This window comes from Artibeus jamaicensis, unplaced genomic scaffold, assembly GCF_021234435.1.
Source record: "Artibeus jamaicensis isolate MK-2021 breed Jamaican fruit bat unplaced genomic scaffold, CSHL_Jam_final contig_332, whole genome shotgun sequence".
In the NCBI taxonomy this organism is placed as follows: domain Eukaryota; kingdom Metazoa; phylum Chordata; class Mammalia; order Chiroptera; family Phyllostomidae; genus Artibeus; species Artibeus jamaicensis.
This window is the reverse complement of record NW_026521788.1, coordinates 28,114,929-28,133,019: the sequence shown is the minus strand read 5'-3', so window position 1 is coordinate 28,133,019 and position 18,091 is coordinate 28,114,929. Positions and strand designations below refer to the sequence as shown.

Below are 18,091 nucleotides of genomic sequence, written 5' to 3'. Positions count from 1 at the left end.
TTCCTCGGCTATTACAGATGATTAAAACCACATCCTCTACATGCTGTTCTGGCTCACAAAGCAGGAAGACTAAACTGTGGCCCACGGCATGGTTTTGCATAAGTGGATGGAGGAGGGAAAAGATACAAGTTGACGCTAGTAGGATCCCCGAGGAAGGCTTTATGGGCCTCAGAGAGGGGTGGAAGGAGGCTGGGAATTACTATAATATAGTGGGTGCACAGAACATTTAATGTCAGAAAGGCAATCCTGAGAGCAGCTAGCATCAAGTTCAGGGTCAGGCTCACCAAGAACAATCTCATAGGAGTGTCCTGACAACCTCACAAGAGCTGCTTTTCTCTCCCCCATCCTGCAGAGAGGGAGAAACTAAGGTGTGCAGTGGAGAAGTGCTTTGCCCTAGGGCGTTAGTGTCATATCCTGCATTTTGCACTTTCGCCCCCCAGCCTGTGATGCAAGTGCTGCTGGGACAGTGGCGGGGACCCAGACATGATCAACTTTGGGAGAATAAAGATTCCTCCCCATTTGAATCTTTCTCTAGGGAAAGTGTCATTTAAAAATAATTCCAGGTCTAGCTTTTTATCCTACTATCATTTATTCTGCCTCACATAATAAACAAGCAAAAGTTAGAAAAAGCATCATCCAAAAAGTTACTTTTGGAAAAAAAATTAAAACACTAACTCCAAGAAAGAGAATTCGCTGCTGATACATCTAGAAAGGGATCAGGAAAAAAGGGAACTTCATCTATTCTTTTTCTAAAAGCATGATAATTATTCCAGAAATCATGAGCACTTATTTCTCCCCAGCCACACACTTCCCCCACCCATTACTTGCTCTGCAAAGCTGATCATTTCTGAAGTCAAGAGCAGAATGGAAATTAATTTGTCATTTAATTTTTAATAAGTTAAAGACATCTCAGTGATACAATCAGTCTGCACATGTGTGCCAGAGGCGTCCATTGAGGAATCCTCAGATGGAAACAAGCACAGCATCAAATGTTGCATCTGCTTAAGGTGAAGCATAGAGAAGACTGAGCTATTCAGAAGAGGAAGGGGAGAACGTGGACATCCCCATGCACCTTGGGATGCAGAGCAAGTCTTTGTCAGCAAACAGCTGGAGACAGCCCGGAAGACATCCCACATGGGGTCACCTTTCTAATAACCAGGGCCTGTTGGTGTGGGCCCAGAATTAGGGCTGGGGACCCCACCACTCCCCAGGCCAATCCCCAGGCAGGGTGTGGGCTGTGCCTGTGGGTGAATTCCTTGCTCTTTGCCTCTGCTGTGCTCCCAGTCAGTTGCTCTTCACTCTCGATAAATTGCTTTCTTTTCCTTGTGGCTAAACCAGCATGGCTAATTGTGGCTACTCATCCTTGAAATATGTCTCTCTCAAAGGACTTGGCTACCAAAAAAACACTTTAAGGTGTTTTTCAGGGTCATGATTCTAAAACTATACCAAAGGACTGACCAGCACTGTCTCCTAGTCCTCCCGTGGCCTGCCATGGGGCAAGCCTGCTTGAAGTTATTGCACTCTGGGTCTTGGAAACTTGAATAATCACATAGGAGCAGTCCATTGAGTCCCACTGGCCCCCACCCCCAGACCCATCCCTGGCTTCTCCCATGCTTTTCTCTCCTTTTCAGTGACTTCAGTGTTTCTAAACCAGCAGCCTGCTCTTTCTCTGGCTTCGCTGCCTGTGTTTGGTATTTTGAGCTAATTCTTATTTTATGCTTTTTCTAGTGAACGATACTAATGTTCAGTTTTTGGACCAAGACGATGACGATGACCCCGACACAGAACTGTACCTCACGCAGCCGTTTGCATGCGGGACAGCATTTGCCGTCAGCGTCCTGGACTCACTCATGAGCGCGGTGAGTGGGTGCAGGATGGGGAGTGGAGCTCCTCCAGCCTCCCACGGGAGAGGCATATGGGGCTGGAGCTTGAGCTACAGTGGGGGGCGTGACCAGGCAAAGCTCACAGTCTGGAGGGGGATACCAATGTGCATCAAACTATCACACAAATAAACATTGGATTATAAATTCTTAAAGGTGCAAGGAAGGCTGTGAATAAATATAGGTGAGCACTTGACCTGGTCCCCAGATCAGAGGGAGATTCCATAAAAACATCATACACATTAAATGTAAAAACCTGAGCACTAAAGAGGGCAGATTTTGTGGAGAAAAGCATCCCTGGAAGAAGGAAAGCAAATAAAAAAGGCCTGTGGAAGGGGTGGAACCTGACAGTCTGAAGGAAGCTGGACAAAGCCTGTGGGCCTGGGCCTGAGTGACGGAGGGAAGAGCGGGGAGGAGCAAGGTCGGACCGAAAGGCCTCCAACACATTTTCATGGTTTTGCTCTTTTTCTTTAGAGTAATGAGGAGGCATTGAAGCGTTTTGAGCTGGAAAGTGTTGTGATCAGGTTTATGTTCTAGGAGCGCCTTGGCTGGGGTGTGAAGGTCGGTTTCCGGAGGCAAGAGGACAGCCAGAAGTCTGAGTAAGAGGCTCTCTAGCTCAGACTAGGAGAGAGCTGCACAGGGGGTGGGAGGTGGGTGGATTTGTGTGGTGTTTGCCAGTAAAATTGAAAGGACTTGGAAATAGACTGTGTATGAGCCGAAGGTGAAAGAGAATGAAGTGTCAAAGGTAATTCTAGGTCACTGCCAGTCACTGAGACATGGGTCCTGGGAGAGGACCAGGCATGAGGGCCAGGCCTGGCCTGTTCTTTGCTGCAGGGGAGGATTTGAGTGGTAGCCAAAGGATCAAAAGCATCTTTGATTTCTTCTGTAACTTGATGTGCATTTCTTTTTCACTTTTGAGACCCAAAACAAAGAGCAATTAAAAAGTAGCTCCCAGTTTAAAGGAGCCATCCTGAACTATAAAAGGCAAAAGCAGATACTAGAATGGGTCATAACCAGGGCACTGTGATGTGTGCTTACTGAGTGTCTTTATTTGTTGTGTAGAAAAGCCTCTTCAATTTGGAATTCTCAAGTTCACAGCTTTTGAAAATACAGACATAGGCTGGATAAATACTGACTTTTGGAGAATCCATGGAAAAGAGTTTTATTGACCACATTAAAATCATAAACATAGCTCAGAGAGTTTTATACATGTACATTTCTTAAAGAGCTTCAGAAGGCTATTCTCCTGAATGTGTTAAACAACAATTGATATGCTAATTATGCATTATTCTCATCTATTCATTAAGTAAAATCCCAAAAGGAATTCTATTTGAAGAAAGAAAAAACATAAAGCTTTTAAAGACTAATTTAGGTTATTCCATATTTCTGAATGTGGTCCAACTGCAAGTATATCTTAGTTAAAAATCAGGATTATGGATTTAAAAATAATTAGGAAACAACATTCATCTTAATTAAGGCTAACTGGGCTCCACGCCATAACCATTTCTTCCCAAGCCAAGAAGGAAAGTCAGTGGTCCCTAAGGAAGGCTCCTTTTGGTTTCCCGGGTCTTGTGATCTTCCTGATGGCCCGAGGATGCTAGAGAGGGAGGGCTCAGTTTGGGCAAACTCCTTAACGAGGCTGAAAGGAATGATAGAAGCTAGAGGATATACTTGTTATCCTGACATATTTTTTTAAAATGGCCCTCAGAGTCTCCAAATATAGTTTCCAACAGAGTTCTGTAATTCATCTCTTTAAAAATTTCACTTTACTTCTGGTCCGAATCAGAGAGGTTACAGAAGGCTCTCCTCACTAAGAGATATTAAACTGTTTATAATCTAGTTTTCAATATTGCAAATACATTATTAAATTTTAACTGAAATTTATAAAATTATTTATGTTTGCACAATATCAGGCATTCAGCATATTCCAGGCAGGGACCAGCTACATAATTTTAGGGCCACTTTTTCATAAATTACAGAGAATTTTGAAAGGGTGGCAACTGAGCATGTGAGGGGTCCAAGTGAGGGGTCCTCCTGAGCATGGGCCTTGGGCGACTTGGCACAGGGCAGAGACCCACAAAGCCAGCCCTGGTTCCAAGGAATAAAACTGGTTTTGAGCACCAGAGAATGTCAGCTCTCTATGGCCAATGGGATGCATGGTGGCCATGAGGGGAAGACTGGGAGGGCACATCTGGATTCGAGTTGCACGGTTATCTGTCTGCAGTAGCATGAGGGAGTCAGCTCTTGGAAACTCGGATGAGAAATCAGACTGAGTTGGTTTGAATTTTTTAAAGCCATCTCTCATCTCCTTTGAAATGTAACCAAAATGTTTGGGACAGGATAGCTAAGGTGTGTGCGAATACAGGTCTGTGTGCAGCTTTTCTTCTGAATTCCAGCCTGGGAGAAAAGAGTGTCAGGAATCTAGTGACCGTCATTATGATTATCAGCAGCAGCAGCATTGATTAGGGGCCTGGAACTGTGAGAGGCTCTTCAGCTATAGTATCTGATCTTTTGGGCAATAACGTGAATAAACTCAGTCTAAGTGTTGAAGCAAGACACATATTTAACTGATCCACTGATAGTAACTTTTCAAATCTTTAACCAAAATGCTTATCCAATTCCAGGCCTCGTTATCATTGCCTAGGATGAGCAGCTCTCACAGTGAGGTCTTGAACTGGGTCTGGTTCAACAGATCCAATTGAATCTATACCTTCTGGTAAAATCTTACATGTGATTTCTTTGCAATCCCCAATCCTACATGTATTTAATAAAAAAGGAGGTAGTCAAGGACCAAGGCAGTAATTAGGAGGAACTAAAAGAGGGGGCAGAAATATAAACTGAGAAAGTGAGACCCCCCCCCCCAAGCAGCGGGAGCCAATGGGGAGCTTCCATCTCAGGCCTTCACTCACAAGCAACATCACTACATCCACACATACACACACCTCCTTAGATGTTGATGATCTCCTCTTTCTAGCACTCCTCCCTGAATTGCCATTTAGTCACATGTCTAAACATTCCCTGAACATTGTCCTTTATAATTCAACTCCTGCTGCTTACTGCTTCATCTGTTAAAAAAAATAATGTTTTGATTCATCACAGGCAATCCTGGAACAGATAGAGATGTTCCTGGCATGGCCTCATGGCTTTCTCCTGCAAATCAACAGCAGAAACACGTGACAAGAGGGAATAATTGTACTTATGGGTATATACCTCTAAGGCGATCACAACTAAACAATGTGTTTTGAAGAATACCAGCTTGCTGCTCACACACATACACCAATGAAAAAAGCCTGTCTGTAGTTAGAGCTGAAACAGGCACCTGAGGATTCAGATTTTTGGCCACACACCTATCATATTCCCCTACCCTCACCTTCAATTTAAGTTCCACCAGGACCCTCCCTAGCAAGAGCAGGCATGGACTCAAGGGCCAAACTGCTTGGATGCAAATCCCAGCATCCCCATTTACTGTCTCTATTACCTTATCCTCTCTGTGCCTTGGTCTTTAAAATGAGGTCATGATAGTACCTACGTCATAGGATCATTGAGATGACTAAATGAGTTAAGATTGTAAAGCGATTAGTGCAGAACTTAGCACATGACAAGCTCTATATGTACTTATTGATATTAATCAATATATTTTGGGGCACTTACTAAATGCCAGGCACTATTTTCCATACTGGGGATTTGGCAGTGAAGAAGACAGATGGAGACCCTGCCCTCGTGTTGTTTGAACCTTCATTCTAGTGGGCAGTAGCTATGTCAGTAACAGTAACTATGTAAGTGAATGAGGACTGCCAGGTGGGGATAGCTGATCGGAAGCATGTGAAGTACTGTGAATGGGTATGGAGACCTGTCATAGCCAAAGTGATCAGAGTCAAGCTGTCTGAGGCAGTAACTTTGAAACTGACACTGAAAAATCAGAAGAAGAGTGAGGGTGACTACCTTTCCCAGACAAAAGAAAGAGCAAGGGCTGGAAAGTAGTGCTGAACTAGGTTTGGTGAGGAAGTAGATGAAGACGATCATGGTTGGAACATGATAGACATGGGAGAGGGACGTACAAGAAGCAGTCAGCCGGGCAAGGCCATCAGCCACACCATGTATCCGTGTTCAAAGACCACATCTGGTCAAGTTTTAAGTCTAGGCTTAGACATTTCAGTCTTGCTTAGAGGATGCACCTTCTTTTGGACACTGCCAGCATCCTTATGATGACATTGGCAAATGTGACCTTGGGAAGATGGACGAACATGATCTACCCTCTTAGTTGTCTTTGCATAAAAGGCCAAACCCCTGCACTGTGTTATGGAGGAAACCAAGTTCTCGGTTAGCCCATGCGAAGCCAGTGCCATGTGAAGTAAGGTAATAAACACATCATTCCTCCATCCCAAGCACAGAGCCACGTTGGCATCAGCATGGCACTCAGTGCTGTGTTCTGTGGGGCTCAGAATATGCCACTGCTGGGACATCCGGCCTGGCAGGCCCAGCGTGGAAAAAAATCAAATAGGTCTCATCCCTCATGGAAGAAAATACTAAAAATAAAAATCTACACCATGAAAACTAGGAAATATAAAAAATGGCAGCTATGACATGGAAAATGACAATTTTAGAGCAATTATAAACGAAAGGCAAAGTGCCATTAAAGTTAAGGCAATGTTATTAAAAGATGTGTTAATTTTCAGTTAAATTTTCTATAAAAGACCAATTAGTTTAAAAGGCTTGACAGCATTAACTGTGAAACATAAGCTCTGGTAATTATACTTTAAAAAAATAAAAAGAGGGAGACTCTCCAGAGTGCTGGAGACAAACCGTGCAGAGGGGTGTCCGTAGCGTGGACTAGATGGCGCTGCAGACTCGGATTTCCTGTTGCCGTTAGTTGGTCCTTTCCCAGCGTTTTTTGGTTTCCTCAGTGCCTCTTGCTCTATGTACAGGATCAGAGAATCATGAAAATTCGGAGGCCAAGGGGGTCCCATGTGTGATGTGGGCAAGCTCTCTGGTATTGGAGATGAAAACACACAGGCACAGGGAAAAGGGAATTTTCTAAATTGGTTGCATTGCTAGTCGGTTGCTCTTTTCATAAGCTACCATTTATTGAGTATTCATCATGCATCTGAAGTTACCCAACATATCTCCTTTAATTCTATCCCATAAGATGGGTTTGGTATCATGGGGGGGGGGTCTGGTTTTTTAATATTCCTGTTATATGGAGGGAGAGTCCAAGGCACAGAAAAAAGAAAAACGAAAAGGCAACTTTCCCATTGTTATAGCTATTGAACGACAAAGCAGGGATTTAAAACCATCCTACCTGAATTCTGAAGTCTGTACATCAGGGGTGCCATGTTGCCTTCTTAGAAAAAAAGGCTTCCCTGAGATGGGGTGTGCAAGGTGGAGGAGAATGAAGGGGGGAAATAGAACAACTGTAATGGCATAATTAATAAAATATATTTTAAAAAAGAAAAAAGGCTCCCCTGACCAGGTGTGGAACCCTGACCTTGCTGGTGGGAAGAGGGGCGCCCATGCTTCTTAGACTACTCAGGTCTTCTGATTCCGGGCACTCAGTTTTTTCTGATTCCAGGCACTTCTGATTCTGAACTCAGTTTTCATAAGCTCCTCAATGTCCATTTGACACAGCAAGTGCCAGAGCAAAGGGCTTTGCCCAAAGTATCCCTGGAGACTAGTCTTGCCAGGGTTGGAGGTTTCATTCAAGAGCCCCTCACGAGGCTTCTCGCACAGGTGTGGTGAACATGCCATGGGAAGGTCCAGAGAAGACAACCAGTGCAAACGCATAGGAGGTGAAGGATCACACACACATATTACAGTCCTCCCTTTAGAATTTTTTTTCAATTCTAGCATTTCTGTTAACCTAGAAAAGAGACTTCTAGACAAGTTGTTTTAGCTGGCACACAATCCACATGAATCAATAGTCTTTGACAATTGGCATTTGAAGTCCCAGCACTAGATTCACTGCATGATTCTGAAACGGCCACTTCCTGTGCAGAAAGCCCTGGATTTAGTGCTTAATTTCAGGCCACTGTGTGCTCTGTGAGTGACAATGTAAAATAATTTGTGACCTCCAATGTGACCAACTGGACATCCTTTTTCAGGGAAATCACTGTCTTTCTACCAAGGTACTTAGATCACAAAGAGACCTTCACATATGCTCAGAGCACACCCATGTGCAATGTTCAAAGTACATCTCTGCAGACGAATACTGAGGCATCAGAACAGGAGCCAGAGTGCTCTGCAGACAGAAAGGCAGAATTATTCCCTCCCGCAGCAGATGGTGCTGCCCACAGCGCTGCACTTTGATGCCCCCACAGAGACCTGGAGGAGCAAGGTCTGGAATACAAACAGTGCCAGCAAAGAGGACAGAAAATTGGGCCCAGAGTTGTGTGCAGATATACAGACACCTGTGAAACCCTGCAGCCCACCCTGAAATTATCCTTATTAAAGACAATTTTGAAAGTGACAGTTTTTGAATAGCACCCATTACAAGCCAAACCAAGACCCAGGGATTAGTAGGTGCTCAATAAATGTCAGTGACTGATTGATCAAAACAATTACACTTTTTTCAGTGTAACTGATTTCAAAGCAGGAGGGAAAACATGTTAAGGTCAAATTCTAAAGATCTGACAAAACAATAACCTTTCATGTTGACCTTCTAGACTTACCATTGCAAAGTAGAACTTACATTGTTCTTTGTTTAAATATCATTGACCCCTTTTTCATTAGAGCAGTTATTCATATTCGTGTGGAAAACTTGGAAAACAGAGAAGCACAGAAAGAAGAAAATTTAAGTGAACCATATTCCCAACATCCAAAGACAAGCATGGTTAATATTTGGGTATATTTTCTTCCATTTGAGTAGATAAATCTGGAATCATTTAGCTTTATATTTTGGTTTTCTCATTTATTTGCACAGTTAGTATTTAATTCAGAGCATTTAATCATGTCATATTTTCGGTTCTCAGGATTTGCAAAGCCTCCACAGGACTTCATGAGACACCAACATACAGATGTTCTAGAATCTACTTAACCATTATCTTTGTGGGGTACTTCACTTGTCAATTTTTTATTGTTACAATAATTAACCCCCATGATAAACATTATTGTGCATAAGTCTCTGAACAAGAAGCAACTTGCTGTCTTGAGGTAAACTTGCTGTGTTTTTACCATTTTTCCAGCTCTTGGGACACACTGCCAGGTCATGTCCAAGAAACAGTTGTACGAGTCGCACAACCACTAGTGGTGCGCCCATACCAACTCACAACGCTCTGACTGTCATTTTCCCTAGGGTGCTCTTTAACTGGGTCTGTGACAGTTTTGAAGTATCTCAAATTTTAATTTGTGTGTAATCATGTATACCTGTTTTCTTTTGTGAATTCATCAATAGTTTTTATGCTTAAAAAGTGCTCTCCGAACAAGAGAACTATCAGTATCCTGAAATCAGTTAAATATTCAGCTCTATTTTTGAGGCTGTTTGTGACTATACTTTCTCCCCTATTTATAACATTTATTTCCCTTTCCCCTCAACTTTACTGAGACATAATTGACTTACAACTTTATGTAAGTTTACAGTATACAAAATAATCATTCGATATAGGTACATATTGCAGAATGATTATTACAATAAAATTAATTCACATATCCATCACCTCACATAATGAGTGTTTTTTGAGGGGTGAGAAATTTAAAAATCTACTCTTTTAGCAGCTTTCACACGTATGGTGCAGTGTCGTTAACTATACCCACCACACTGTGCCTTACGTCCCCAGACTTGACCCGCATCACAGCTGACAGTTTGTGTCTTTTAACCACCTTCACCCATTTCCCTGACTCCACCTCCCACTCCTGCGACCACTGATCTGCTCTGTTTCTGAGATCAAGTTTTTTAGATTCATGTGTAAGTGAAATTAAAATGTTGTATTTCTCTGACTTACTTTACTTAGTATAATGCTCTCAGGATTCACCCGTGTTGTTGCAAATGCAGAGTTTCCTCGGTTGAGTAATATTCCATGCTGTTTATATACCACATTTTCTTTATCCATTTATGTGTTGATGGACACTTAGGTTGTTTTCCCTGTCTTGGCTATTGTAAATAATGCTGCAGTGAACACTGAGGTGCAGAAAATAACTCTTCAGGATAGTGATTTCATTTCCTTAGGACATACACGTAAGTGGGAATGCTAGATCCTATGGGAGTTCGGCTACAAGCAATTTTTGAGGCCTCCCGTGTTATTTTCCATAGTGGCCGTACGGAATGGCGTGCCCACCAACAGTGTACAAAGTTTTCCTTTTCTCCACACACTCACCAACACTGGTCATTTCTTATCTTTTTGAAAGTAGTCATACTGACAGGTGTGAGGTGACATTGTGATTGTGATTTGTATGTCCCTGATGATTAGTGGTGCTTGAACATGTTTTCCTGTACCTGTTGACCATCTCTATGTCTTCTTTGGAAAAGTGATTGTTCAGTTTGTTGGCACAATTTTTAATCAGATTTATTTTGTACTGAGTTGTATATAAATTTCGTTTTCCTTTTTTAGAAATTTAAAATAAGTATTTTTCCACAGTAAAAAATACATAAAATAAATTGAATTTTAGGAAAGAATAAGAATCAGTCAGGATTCTATCATCAAGTAAAACTTTGGAGTACTGAGTACAGTTGAGGTCTGTACTATTTTTATTTTATTTTATTTATTTATCTTTAGAAGGGAAGGGAAGGGAAGGAGAGAAGAAGAGAAGTATCAGTGTATGGTTACTTCTGGTGCATCCCCTGCTGGGAACTGGCCCCTGCTGGGAACTGGCCTGCAATCCAGGCATGTGCCCTGACGGGGAATCGAACTGCAATCTTTTGGTTCACAGGCCCGTGCTCAATCCACTGAGCTACACCTGCCAGGGTGCGGTCTGTACTATTGATGTGAATCTTAGATCACCTTTTTGGGATCCTGCTTTTTTGAATATTTTAATATTATATCATATAATTGTTCCCATGCCAGTTAATAGTCTCTGGAAGCATAAAATAAATATCTGTATGATGTAAGTCATGTCAGCCTATCTTTATTTCTTTAATCATTGCTATAATGTTGAAAAATCTTTTCCAGATAGCCAGTTTCCCTTAAATAGTATGTTGAATAAATATTCCTTCCCCATGGTGTGTGATGCTGTTATTAGAAATGGATCAGCAAACTTTAAAAAAAACAGATGATGAATATTTCAGGCTTTTGAGAGCCATACAGACTCCCTCAAAACTACTCAACTCTGCTATTATAGCACAAATGCTTGTTAGTAAACAAATGGGCATGTCTAGGTCCCACCAAAACTTTATTCGAAAAAACAAGGGACAGATTAGGTTTGGCCCAAGGGGTGAATTTGCCATCTTCTGTTGTAAGACTGGTATCATGACTGCTAGGCTACGGTTGTCATTAATCCATTCTGGTTGACTGACCTTCTAATTGTTAATATTGTCTATAATGTTTAATTGGAAATCTTTAATGTTTATTATAATACCTGGAAGGATAATTTCATAAACTGTTTCCATGGGAAATGCAGCATGATTGTATCAAGTTTTTAAAAAGTTCAGCTGCATCTACAATTAGGCATTTATCATACTTCAAAATTTTACTAGAAAAAATCAGACATTATAATGTTCAGTTTGTGTTAGGGAACATGGAAGTTCTTTCTCTTTTTTTCCCAAATGATCTTCTCCGTCTCTCTGTAGAGTATCACCATCTTGCTTTCTGCTGAAAAGCAGTACCTATTCTTCCCTTCCTCATGTCCAGTGACTGAGGTATTGAACACAGCTTCCAGAATAGTAGTGTTATTCTCAACGTATGTGACACTATACTCTCTTTCTTATTTCAAATTTTATTTCTTTTTTGTCACAGTTATATTTGTCATAGGTTTGTTTAATTTTTTCAAAGAATGATTTCTTGTGTCTATCAATTCACAAAATATCCTCTTGCTGTTTCATTAGTTGATGCTTTATTATTTCATCCTTCTGCTCTTCTTAAATAAAAGGAATAATAAAAATTCATTTAATGCTTAACATTATTGTATTTTTTTCATATTTAATAATAAAAACATGGAAGGCTCTGAATTTCTCTCTGTGGCTATGGCTTTAGCCTATGACATTTTAATAAATTATTTTCAAAGGTCTTCTAATTTTAAATACTCTATATTCTAAGTTTGATTTCCACCTTGATCTACAGTTATTTAGGACACTTAAAAAAACTTGGTAGTGTTGGGATAGTTATTAAGTTTTATTTTAAAACGTGTACTGTGCAGCTTAACTATATCATATATATTGAGGTTTCATATATTGGGCCTTTTGGTCATTTTTTCATATTGTTTGGAAGCTATCCAAAAATGTGATAAAATTTAACACAAGTCTGCTAAATCATGCTTATGATATCCTTAATTTTTAAAAAATATTTTGGTCTAAATAGATTTTAGATTTTGTGAAACCCAGATTTGTGAAACCTAGAGGCACAGTGATATTTCCCATATCACTTTCAAATATCATACTCACTCTATATTTATTAGACTGAAATTGTTTTCTATATTTCAGTTATATTATTTTGTCCATGAAGAAGTGACCAGAGGGGAGAGGGGAGACGGGAGGGAATTTCAGGGGAAAAGGGAAGGGTTTGCAGGAACAAGTATAAAGGACACAGGGGCAAAAACAAGGAGGGGGGTGAAAATGGGGAGGAGGTGGGGAGCACGGGGTGGGGTGGGCTGGGATGGGACAAAAAGGCAGAAAACTGTTCTTGAATAACAATTAAAATAAAAAAGAAGTTATATCTTTATCGTAAATTTTAACCATCAATATAAAGTTAACTCAATGTGATATTTAAAAAGTTTTCCTTGAAATATACTTTTCTGTGCCTTTTGTTTGTTTATGTGTTTGTTGTTCCTGCTTGTCTCTTATGGTAACATTATTTGACTTGATTTTGGCTTTTGAACAAGTCTGAGACTCTTTGCCACATCATCATGTGGGTCATTTATGTTTAGTTATATCGCATACAGTGCTGTAATTTTGCATTGTGCCTTATGTGTGCTTCTGTAAGTAATTGTATTTTATTATTCATCTTTGGGTATATGAACTATATTTTAATTTCTTTCTTGGCATGTAAACTACCTGTTCTAATTTTTACTGTAGTTAGTGGTTACCAGTCTATAAATATAATTGAAATTATAATTTCTAAATGTCAATACATAGAAAAATATAGTAGCTCTTAATTTCTTCTCCTAAAGGGAAGGAGGAATTTACATGTTTTTATATCCACTTTGCTCTATTCTGTCTCATTTTTATGACTTTAAAAAACAATTTAATATTGGCCTTAGCTGGTGTAGCTCAGTGGATTGAGTGTGGGCCTGCGAACCAGAAGATCGCAGTTCAATTCCCAGTCAGGGCACATGCCTGGGTTGCAGGCCAGTTCCCAGCAGGGGACCCACGAGAGGCAACCACACATTGATATTTCTCTCCCACTCTCCTTCCCTTTCCCTCTAAAGATAAATAAATAAAATCTTTAAAAATAATTTAATATTAATGTATTAACAGATAATTTATGTTGCTTTTTTCTTTCAAGAATTGCTTCTGACATTTTTATTCATTCAGTTAACAGTTTTTTAAATTTCAAGTTTCAATATACTTCACTAATACTAGTAACCAGAAAGCTGATTTTTGTTTCTGAATAAAGTAAATCAGTAAATGCTTAGGTACTCAGAAATTGAAAAAATATTTCTATTGCCTTCACAGATGATTAACAATTTAACTGCACTTAGAATTTTTGAAATAATTATGTCCTTTCAAAACTCCATTGACATTGATCTTACATTTTCTAGAGAAGGCTCTGGCTAATCTGATCTTGCATTTTAAGGAAATACAGCATTGTATCAGGTTACTTTTTTCTTCTTTGTACTATATATGTTGAAAGTTGTTAAAAGGGTATATTTTTAGCTCTGGCTGGTGTGGTAGCTCAGTGGATTGAGCATGGGCCTGGAAACCAAAGGGACACCAGTTTGATTCCCAGTCAGGACACATGCCTGGGTTGTAGGCCAGGTCCCCAGTAGGGGGTATGAGAGAGGCAACCACACATTGATGTTTCTCCTTCCCTTCCCCTCTCCCTAAAAGTAAATAAATAAAATATTTCTAAAAAAAGAGTGACTAAAAAACCACAACAATCAAATATAGTGCACAAGGCTTGATTGCATTCTTGTTCAAAGCGAACAGTTATAGATATTTGAGAGACAATGGGAGAAATTTAAAAATATAAAAATACAGCATTGTATCAGGTTATTCTTTTTTTATTTAATAATCTAAATCCAATATTTACCTCATACATTATAGGTGTAAGTATTAGCCTGAACTACTTTGCTCCTTAAACTTATTTATTGTGTACTCATTTTTATTTGCTTGCTCATTTTTACCTGCTTGAATTTTGTTTATAACTTTAATTTTTGAATACTTGCCATTTATCAATATAACATCTGAAAAAATAAAAAATATCTACACACTTTTCTATGTAGTTTCAGTGAACTTAGTTTTACTTCCATATCACTAATTTTGTGTGTGTGTGTGTGTGTGTGAATTTCAATTCTACAACATACTGCTTTTTGTTTTAGTTTTTTTAAAAAGATTTTATTCATTTATTTTTAGAGGGGAAGGGAAGGAGAGAGGAAGAGAAATATCAATGTATGGTTGACTCTCATGCGTCCCCTGCTGGGTACTGGCCTGCAACCCTGGCATGTGCCCTGACTGGGAATTGAACTGCGATTCTCTGGTTTGCAGGCCCGTGCTCAATCCACTGAGCTACACCGGCCAGGGATGCTTTTTTATTTATTATGATAAGAACATTTTTATGAGATCTACCCACTTAAATTTTTCAGTGTGCAGCACAGTATTGTTAATTACTGCTTGTTAACAGATAAATATTGGGCCATTACAAGTTTAGTTACCTTTTAACTATTTTTTAACATCTTCATTGAAATATAATTAACATCATGCATTTCACCCATTTAAATGCACAATGTAGTGGCTTTTACCACAATCACAGATATGTACAGCTATCACCACAGCCAATTTTAGAACATTTTCTTTGCTTTAAAAAGAAGCCCATGCCCTTTAGCTCTCCCCCACTCTCCCCTGTCCCAACTCTAAGCCATGAATCTACTATCTAGCTCTATACATTTGCCTTTTGGGATATTTTATATAAATGGAATCATATACTATATATTATATGGAGAAGGGGAGTGATATTATAAGACTGACTTCATTCACTTAGCATAATGTTTTCAAGGTTCATCTGTGTTGAAGCATATATCAGTATTTCACCCCCTTTTACGGCCAAATAATATTCATGTGTGGACATATACTTTGATGGTGCTTTCACTAATTGATGGATAATTTTCACTTTTTGGCCATTATGGATGATGGATATAAACATCCATGAACAAGTTTCATGTGGACGCATGTTTTCGCTTCTCTTGGGTATATGTAGAGGGGTGAAATTGGTGGGTTATATGGTAACTCTATGTTTAACCATACGAGTAATTTCCAGACTGCTTTCCAAAAGGGCTGCATCACGTTACATTCCCCGCAGCAGTCCATTAGTGTTCCAGTTTCTCCACAGCCACACCAACTCTTAATATCATCTGTCTCTTTGACTATAGTCAGCCTAGTGGGTGTGGAATGATATGTCATGTTTTTAATTTGAATTTGACTAGTGACTAGTGATGGTGAGCATCTTTTCATTTGTTCGTTTATGATTTGCATATCTTTTTTTGAGAAATCCTTATTTAAGTTTGTGTCCATTTAAAAAAGGAGGAGATTTGTCTTCATGTTCTTGAATTGGAAGATTTTTTAAAGTATGTTCTGGGTACTAGACCCTAATCAGATGTATGATTCAGGAATATTTTCTCTCATTCTGTATGTTTTCCTTTCACCCTCTGGAGAGTGTCCTTAGATGCATGACCTACTTTTAATTTTGAATTTCAATTTATCTGGAGTTTTTTTTTTTTTTTTGCTTGTGTTTTAGGTGTCATATCAAAGAATCCATTTCCAAATGAAAGGTGATAAAGATTAACTCTTCTGTTTTTTTCTAAGTGCCTTATAGTTTGACTGTTATGTTTAGGTGTGCGATCTATTCTGAGTTAATTTTTGCACATAGTGTGAGGTCGAAATCCAGCTTTATTCTTCTGCACCAGTTGTTGTAGCACTGTTTGTTTCACAGGCTACCATCTTTCTGCAGAATGGCCTTGGTACCCTGGTTCAAAATCAGTTGACCACAAGGTATGAATTCATTTCTGGATTCTCAATTCTATTCCAATGATGCAGATGCTAACCGTATGCCAATATCACACTGTCTTGATTAAGTAACTTTGTAGTGTGTTTTAAAATTAGGAATGTGAGGCCTCCACCTTTTTTTTCAACATTGTCTTAGCTTTGTGGTTACTTGAAATTTTATATGAATTTTAGAATCAGCTTATCCATTTCTACAAAAAATGGTCTTTGAGATTTTGATAGAGATTGCCTTGAATATTTAGTTCATTTTCAGGCATATTGCCATTGTAAATATATTAAGTCCTTTCCATTTACTTATATCTTCTTCAATTATTTACAACAATATTGTACTTTTCTGAGTACCAGTCTTGGACCTCCTTGGTTAATACTTACTGAATATTTTATTCTTTGTATTACTTTTCTAATTGGGGTTGTTTTCTTAATTTCATTCTTGTTTTATCATTGAAGGTACACAGATACACAAATGATTTTTGTATATTGATTCTGTATCTTGCAAAGTTGCTGAATTTATTCATTACCTATAATAGCATTTTAGCAGATTCCCTAGGATTTATATCCAAGGTGGGGGGGAAGGAGTAAGTTTACAGTTGTTTGTATAAAAAAAGACATGCAGATTAGATTATTATAATAGCTCTATTAATTCTGTGTTCTGAGTATTCACAACTGTGAACCTACTTTAGCCCCACCCTGTGTATTTAAGATTATGTTCTCAGAGAACAGGGACAGTTTTACGTATTCCTTTCTGATATGGATGTCTTTTATTTCCTTCTTGCCTGGCTGGAACCTCCAGTGCCACATTAAATAGAAGTGATGAAGGCCAGTATTTCCCTCTTGTTTCTGATCTCAAGGGGAAAGCATCCAGGGTTTCAACAAGAAATTTGATGTTAGCTGCGTGTTTTTTGTGTGTGCCCTGTATCAGGTTGAGGAAGTGCCCTTCTGTTCCCAGTTTGTTCAGTGTGTTTGTCATGGAAGGGTATTGCACTCTTTTAACTACTTCTTACCACATCCATTTTAATTTCAATATTGTACATAACAATTAGATAAATTTTATAAAGTAAGCTTTCTTATCATCTAATCTTTGACTTGTTAAAGATACTCTATATTTTTAAAAAATGTATTATGATTCCAAAATAAATTTTTCTTTAACTTTTAATTTTGACTGATTTCCTTTACATTGTAAACACTGTGGTACTCTTTTGAAAAATGCTTACATTGGCTCTTTGGCTTTCTTTTCACCCCTCTACATTTCAGCAGGGAGAGGTCTGCTTTTCAGTGTACGAAGTCCTGGGTGTTCTGCTGTCCTTCCTGTGTGCTCTTATACTTCCCCATCGGTCTTGATCTAGAGGGGTGATTTCAATGCAGACTCTTGCCAAAGTTCTGTGTCCAGCGCTCACTCATTTAATATGCTGTGGGGCCCAGGAGTGGTCTCCAGCTTCTAATAATAAGCTCTCTGATGGTGGGGAAGAGCATTTACCTTGGAAAACTTTGGGAATGTTTGTATATGTGCCGGGAGCCTACTGCAAAGTGCCTCTGGTGACCTGCCTCAGTGCTGCAGCCGCATCCCAGGATGTGGTGGTCCCCCATGACCCTCACAGAGCCATTCCTGAGTCTCAGTGGGGCATTAGATTGGAGGCAGACTGACAGGTGCAGACTCAAGGATGAAATGAATGGCCTTGCTTTCCACCCTCTTCCCCACAAAAAATGTAAAAGATTTAAGCCCTGGCTGGTGTAGTTCAGTGGATTGAGTGCCGGCCTGGGAACCAAAGGATTGCGGTTCAATTCCCAGTCAGTGCACATTCCTGGGTTGCAGGCCGGTTCCCAGCAGGGACGCACAAAAGGCAACCATACATTGATGTTTCTCTCCCTCTCTCCGTCCCTTCCCCTCTAAAGATAAATAAATAAAATATTTAAA

The 18,091-nt window shown here is 39.5% G+C and overlaps 1 protein-coding gene across 8 annotated transcripts in view; it reads left to right on the top strand.

The window, feature by feature from the left end:
* Positions 1-18,091, top strand: part of KCNMA1 (potassium calcium-activated channel subfamily M alpha 1) — a 735,030-nt gene that overhangs the window by 701,823 nt on the left and 15,116 nt on the right. For all 8 annotated transcript variants that reach the window (XM_053663957.1, XM_053663956.1, XM_053663955.1 and 5 more), the window contains one exon: positions 1,729-1,859. In XM_053663957.1, coding sequence (XP_053519932.1) covers positions 1,729-1,859 — 131 coding nt within the window. The remainder of the gene's footprint in view (positions 1-1,728; positions 1,860-18,091) is intronic.